This window comes from Austrofundulus limnaeus, unplaced genomic scaffold (assembly GCF_001266775.1).
Source record: "Austrofundulus limnaeus strain Quisiro unplaced genomic scaffold, Austrofundulus_limnaeus-1.0 Scaffold491, whole genome shotgun sequence".
NCBI lineage: Eukaryota > Metazoa > Chordata > Actinopteri > Cyprinodontiformes > Rivulidae > Austrofundulus > Austrofundulus limnaeus.
This window is the reverse complement of record NW_013952893.1, coordinates 97,157-104,656: the sequence shown is the minus strand read 5'-3', so window position 1 is coordinate 104,656 and position 7,500 is coordinate 97,157. Positions and strand designations below refer to the sequence as shown.

Genomic DNA, 7,500 nt, shown 5'->3' with positions numbered 1-7,500 from the left:
AAAATGCACAAGAGTGCAACTTGTTATCCAGAGGGGAGCACTGAGAAAGCACAGCACCAACTCCCGAATCTGAAGCATCCACCTCTTCTTGAAACTGTAGATCGATATTGGGATGGGTGAGAATGGGGGCGGAAGAAAAAAGTTTCTTAAGCTTGCAAAAGGCAGCTTCAGCCTCATTATTCCAAGAAAAACACGGAGAGATTAAGTGAGTTGGGTTAGAGGGCTTACCACCTGACTGTAGTTCCTGATAAAACGACAGTAAAAATTTGCAAAGCCCAGAAAGCGCTGAAGTTGTTTGCGGTTCTCGGGGGTGGGCCACACAGTGACAGCCTTCACTTTAGCAGGATCTGTCCAGACCTGTCCACTCTTAAACACAAACCCCAAAGTAACAGAAGGTACTCCAAACTCACATTTTCAGCTTTAACGAAGAGTTGGTTTTCCAGTAAGTATTGGAGGACAGTCCGAACATGTTGGTTGTGTTGCTGAGGGTCCTTGGAATAAATCGAAATATCATCCAGATATACAAAGACAAAGTTGTTCAAAAAATCCCTGAGGACATCATTAACCAAGGCTTGAAACACGGTGGGGGCATTGGTTAAACCAAATGGCATAACCAAATATTCAAAATGGCCTAAGGGAGTCCTGAAGGCTGTCTTCCACTTGTCCCCCTCCCTTATATGAACCAGGTGGTATGCATTTCTGAGATTGTTTAGTGAAGATGGTGACTCCCTGAAGTTGTTCGTAGATAGAGTCAATCAATGGTAGTGGGTATTTATTTTAATGGTGATCTTGTTTAGCTCTCTATAAATCAATACATGGTCTGAGGGAATTGTACTTTTTAGAAACAAAGAAAACACCAGCCCCCACCGGGGAGGTAGAAGGAAGAATAATACCAGATGCTAATGAAGCCTCAAAATAGTCCTTCATAGTCTCTTTCTCAGGACCAAACAAGTTGTACAACCTGCAAGAGGGTTGAGGAGCACCTGGGAGGAGATCTATGGAACAGTCATATGGACGATGAAGGGGTAAAGAGAAGGCACGAGTCTTACTGAACACAGGGGCGAGATCATGATAATGTGTAGGGATTTGAGATAAATCTATTTCCTCATCCTTGAAACAGGGTGGGAGAAACTTCCAATTTAAGGCAGTTAGAAGGGCAGAAATTACTCCAGGAAGTTATTTTCTTTAAGGACCAATCAATAATGGGGTTTTGTTTAGAGAGCCAAAGGAATCCGAGAATAATTTGAGGAGTATTGGTATGAAAAACAAAAAACTCACCCAGTTCGTGATGGTTGCCAGAGATGACAATATAGAGGGAAGGTACCTTGTGAGTGATGGTGGAGAGGGTCTGACTGGTGAGCGCCACCACAGACAGCGGTTGATATAATTCCTCTTTGGAGATGGATAGTTGTTCCACTAGATCATTACTGATAAGATTTTTTCAGCACCAGAGTCAATCAATAACTGCACAGGAAGATGAATCTTATTGACACAAAGGGTGGAGGAAAGGGTTAAACGGTTGTCAGGAGAATTATTTGAGGCACCCACCAGTGTCTCCTGTCTTACTGATGGGAACGGCCTTTTAAAAGGATAGGACAAGCATCATTGAAATGGCCCTTCTTACCACAATATATGCATTCTTTGGCAGAAAAACGGCACTGTCTTTCCTCTGGAGTGAGACGCATACATCCGACCTGCATTGGTTCGGGTTCTGGAGTGGCATTGGATATGTTAGAGAAGGTAGTGTAACTTACCGTTTCGGAAGTGGAGTGAACGGCCCCTGGGTATTTTGGGATCTGTAGTTTCCTGGATTTTTACCTTCTCTGAAGCGATTGTCAATACGGATAGCCAGGTCAATCAAATTGTTCAAATTGTCAGGCTCATCTCTTTTAGCCAGCTGATCTTTAATGTGGTCATTGAGGGTGTTGACAAAAACTCCTCTCAGAGCAAAATCATCCCATCCAGCCTCCCGAGTGGCAATCCAGAAATGGAGAGTGAAGTCCGCCACAGATTGAGTTCCCTGTTGTAGTGCCATTAGCCTCTTAGATGCGGTTTCCTGGTGAAGGGGACATTCGAAGACCCTCTGGAAGTCATTAAAGAAGGTAGAAAACAAGCAGTTCTTTATGGATAGTGAGTTGAAATAAGCATGGGCCCATCTTAAAGCATCTCCTTGTAGTGCAGCGATAATGTAAGGATTCGTGATGAGTCAGAGGCAAAAGTTTGAGGGGCTCTATAGAAGGCCAGGTTACACTGTAACATAAACCCACAGAAATGTTCGGGATTACCACTAAACAGTTGACTGGGTTTAATCCCAGGTTCTCAGGTGGTTTGAGCTGGTGAAGTGGAGGGTTGAGGAACAGGGTTAGCACTGGCTGTTTCTGCAGGTGAAAGGAGAGAGGTTACATTTTGACCCAGGGAGTGAACCAGACCACCAAGTTTATCCATATTGTAATGGATCTAATACTTTTATGTTTAAGCCAGTAATTCATGACATCCTTTAAAGACCTAGGTTTTCATGACTTGCTGTTCATCTGCAGACAGAATGATTAAAGTCAGAACAAGATTTGCTAACAACAGTCATTCTTAGATATCACTTGTGTTTATCTTTGTGTTTTCCATTGATCGACGGACCAAGGCCACATTGTAGGTGGACTGATATGAGTGAGCAAGGACTGGACTGCTCAGGACCGTGTCTCCAGCTGGATGAAAAGAATCTTTTTATGGTAAATTGTTTTTAACAACAGAGATACGCTGGTGACAATTGTGATGGACGATCTTGAATAAAAAAAGAGCATTGGATTTTATTTTTGGCTGTTGAAGAACCTGAGAAGATTTTTGAAACATCAWCTGCTGAGAGTGAGTACAGAAAAGCTTCAAGATGCCTCCTTACTTTTCCAAAGAGGGTTTCTGCCAGCTTCTCCAAAAGGTGACGGTGTTGGAGCTCAAGATTCATTGTTTGGAAGAGATGAATGCTTTAGAGAACTCAACATGTGTTAAAATGGGTGAGAAGGCTGAGATGAGAGATCAACATGGATCAACATCTGAGGGTGAAGCTATTATGGAACTCTGTGCCAGACCAAAAAATCTCTCAGGAAGGATTCAGCTCTTAGATGACATCGAATGGCCAGAGTTACAGATAAATGCTTTTTCTCCTCCAGCAAGGAGAAGAAAGCAACAGGCTGTAATCAAAACATCTGATGACAGCCAGAGAAATGAAGTAGTCTTTCTTCAAAACGGATTCACACCACTGGAAGAAACTGGTGAGTCTGATCAAAGTTCCCTATCTGATCTCAGTGAGGGATCTGAGACCAGATCCAGATCCAGCTCAAAGCCAAAACAAGTCCAAAGAGAGTCTTTCAAAAATCAAGAAATGCTGATCATCACAGATAAAATGGTGAATGACATCAGAGGCTTCTGGAACATGAAAAAAGTCAAAGTTCTGAGTTTTGCTGATAAAGTGTCTGACCTCGCAGAGAAGATTCTGGAAATAACAGCAGAGTATCCAACTTTGAAGACACTCATCATTCATACAGGAAGTGATGAAGTTATGAACCGACAGTCAGAAATCCTGAAGAAGGATTTTATTCAGCTGCTGAATGCAGTTAAAAATCTTAACATGGATGTGTTCACTGTGGGCCCGTTCCCACAGCAAGAGGAGGAGCCGAGAGGTTCAGCAGACTGTTGGCTCTTAATGGCTTTTTGGAAAAGCTCTGTGCTGACCACTCTGTGAGTTTTGTGGATAACTTTGATCTCTTCTGGGAAAGAAAACATCTCTTCAGGTCTGATGGAATGACTCTGAATCAAACTGGAGCACAGCTTCTGGTTTCAAACATGAAGTATTTTCTGAACAAAGTTCCGGCTGGAACCAAACAACAGGACAAACCACAACAGCTGATGTCTGAAGGACAGCTGGAGAAAACTGAGATATCGATGGAACACAGCGTGCCAGTTACTGATAAGGAGACTGCTTCAGAATCAGAACCAGAGAGAGAGGAGTTACTTCGAGCTGCAGAACCAGCATCACAAACAGAGGAKCTCTTGGACTCTRAGACCCCAACAGGACAGCAAGTGGAATGCCCCCTCCTGAATTTTACTAACAACATGGAAGAACCTGGCGAGATTAATATCAAACAAACACCATGCCATAATCCTGCTAACTCTCACCTTCTAGCCCCAGGAACTAAACCAAGATCTACAAAAAGTCACAGAGCCTCAACACCACCTCTGACCCTTCCACACAWCAAAACAGACAATCCTGTTTGTGTTCAAGATGATCCAAACACTTTTGTGTGTTAACTATGTTTTGGGGTTAGTAATGACTGTGGGAGGAATGAAATTGGAAATACTGGGGTTGGGATTTTAGAAAAGTACATATACTTAGGTTTATGATGACGTGTTTTTAATACATTAAAGAGTTTTTTTTTGTTTTATTGATCATTTAATTGGTGATTTAATGATCAAATGGGGGAGGTGTAATGGATCTAATACTTTTATGTTTCAGCCAGTAATTCATGACATCCTTTAATGACCTAGGTTTTTATGACATGCTGTTCATCTGCAGACAGAATGATTAAAGTCAGAACAAGATTTGCTAACAACAGTCATTCTTAGATATCACTTGTGTGTATCTTTGTATTCCGCTGATCTTGTATCAAGTCTTGCTAAGATGACATTATGGTGTTTGTTAATATATATATGAGGCCTCTCGAGACACAGTGAGTAGTGTGGAGAGACAGTGACAGAGAGAAGCAGAGGCACAGAGACAGGCCAGGTTGTTGTTTGTGTTTCCTGTTGTTGCAATAAAACTCAGCTGATCATCTCATGGAGTACCTTCATTCTTGGACCACGTATTTCTGTCTTTGTTAAATAAATATTGCCATAACACATATTATCAGTCAGTTTTTGTTGTTAGCTCAGAATCTGTTGAAACAACTTTTCAGTAACAGACAAACGTTGCTCTTGGAGAGCTAAGGTTTCTAAGATTTGTTCCTTAGCAGTCTTGCCGTGAGTACTTATGCTGGCTGAATCATTCTGTTATACTTGAACCCAAAAATAGTACTCAAATTCAAGCAAAGACTGAAAAGGACACTGGACACAGATTGTAAAAATATGATTTATTTACAGTGGAGGGAATGGGGATAGGAGTCCTGGAAGGGAAAGGGAGATTATTAGTAACTGAGGTTTGGAGGGTATTAATGGTGAGCATAATAATGCCTTTCTCTCTTACAGATAATCGTCGAGGAGGCAGACCCAGAGGAGGAGGTGGAGGTGATCCGGGAGGTTTGTGTTCCACAATTTTGAGAGACTTGTTGTTTTGCAGATGACTCTGGAGGAGCAAGAGTGGCAAGATGGAGGACAGAGCTTTAACCAGGGATGAGTCCAGAGTGTTGGTCATCAAGGAAATTGTCCACTGATCCAGGATCCACAGGTAAGTCACGGGAGGGGGGTGGGGGTAATTCCTTGGAAACAGATGAAAAAACACAATAAATATCTTTAAGGTTCTCAGAGGTAACTCACAGTAGGCTGTCTCAACATTACCGAAGTGACTGAATGATTCAGCAAAGACTGGATCTCACTCAGAGGCTTAAGTACCAGTTGGACTCATCAACAGAAGCTGGAACAGGTGGATAATTGGAAGCTCCTCCTCTGCCACTCTGAATCTGCAGTGAGTCTCAAAAAAGCAAAAAACACCAATCTCCACAAAATCAATCTTGTGAATAAATGTAAAAACCTCCTCTAAGCTTGTTTGGGATAATCTGTCACATTAATTTAACTATCTGAATTATAAGTGAGTTTAAAAACAGGACGATGTAACTAGTTTAATGAAGAATTTGTCTCTATTCATTAAATCAGGTGTTTATTTATGTAGGTAAAAGTATCTTTAACAGCCTGTTAAAATACATTATAGCTTCTAATTTATTCAAAATTTTCTGAGGGAGGACCCCCAGACCCCCCTCCAGTGTGTCCTTTACACATATTATAATACTTATGTGAGAGGATAAACCAACACACCTGTGCTCCACCTGTGTCTCTGCTGTATGAAACTATGATTGATTATCAAACTGTATTCTTAGTGAGTTTTAAGGGCTGAAACACTACATGGTTGAATGAAGGTGAACATAACTTCAGTCAATATGGTTTGAGTATTATTGCATCACAACAGAAACATTTGGTGTTCAGTTGTTACAAAGCCAAAGTTACAAGCCACAGTAGACAGTAGTATACGTTTACATGGATTGAAGTAATCGGATTAAACGGCCTTTCGGAATAAAAATGTGTCATGTAAAAACAGCCCGGTCGGATTATTCTGATCCGATTGAGCTCGATCCGAATGAATTTTTAATCTGAATGAGAGGGGTGGGTTATGCCGATTGATAATCGGAATGACGTGCGTGTAAACATTTAATCGGATCATCTTATTCTGATTGTGGAAAACTGACCCGGTTCTGCTCTTTAGAGGAGGCAGGGCAGCAGCGCTTCAGCTGCGCTGCGCCACGTAGAACTTTTCCTCCTCGCTCTCTTAACAGATAAAAAAAGAAGACAAACAGCAGATGTTGCTTCGCAAAAAATAAAAAATAAAAAACAAATAAAAGACCCGTATTGCTTCATCTGCAGCTCAACCAAGGAGTAACGATGTCTCTACCATTATTAAAAGCTGACACGGGTCCATCCTGAATGCACAGAAGAGTTTTGTTTACGTTTGTAACGGAAGTGGAGCTGAAAGTTTACAACACTGTGCATGTCCAGACTTTTATTCTGAATAAAAGTTCGGTGCAAGTAAACACTTGTCATGATCGGATTGTGTCCATGTAAACAGTACATTCAGATTATTTAATCCGAATATATTTCAATCCGATGAAAAAATTTTGTGCAAGTAAACATAACTAGTGATACCAACACAAGAGAGTAAAAGTTAAGATGTTTATTTTTATGGCAGAGGATGGTTGGGTAGATTCCTAAAAGGGAAGTTAATGATTTAGTTTCTTGTTTGTAGTGAACTTGGGAGAATTTGCTGATGATCTTTTCCTTACAGGTTTCGTGGAGGAGGCAGACTTGGAGGAGGAGGCACCGGATATCCAGGAGGTAAGTAGAGGGTTTTCAGAGAGTGTGTTGAGTGTTTACAGACCCATAGGAGAGTGGCAGGACAGAGGGGTCCAGGCGAAGGCTCCAGGAAGTACATGAGAGGGTCCAGTCACAAGAACAAGTAAGTCCAAAAACTTCACAGAAGAGTCCAAGTGACTGAATAATGCAGCAAGGAATGGATCACTCTCAGGAGCTAAAGTAGGAGCAGACCTCATCAACGGAATCCTCGACAGGTGAGTAACTGAAGGCTCCACCTCTAGCCACTCCGGATCTGCAAAGGTGAGTAACACACAACCACACACACACACACAAAGACCACCTCCACACAAATACAGCGGGTAAAATAAGTATTGAACACGTCACCATTTTTCTCAGTAAATATATTACTAGAGGTGCTAATGACATGAAATTTTCACC

General features: G+C 41.6%; 1 protein-coding gene across 1 annotated transcript in view; it reads left to right on the top strand.

Annotated features, from left to right (window-relative positions):
• Positions 1-7,062, top strand: part of LOC106530123 (probable E3 ubiquitin-protein ligase MID2) — a 28,438-nt gene extending 21,376 nt beyond the window's left edge. The window contains exons 8-10 of the mRNA XM_014025698.1: positions 5,230-5,428; positions 5,499-5,665; positions 7,034-7,062. Of these exons, the coding sequence (XP_013881152.1) occupies positions 5,230-5,301 (72 nt within the window). The 3' untranslated portion in view covers positions 5,302-5,428; positions 5,499-5,665; positions 7,034-7,062. The remainder of the gene's footprint in view (positions 1-5,229; positions 5,429-5,498; positions 5,666-7,033) is intronic.
• Positions 7,063-7,500: the final 438 nt, after the last annotated feature.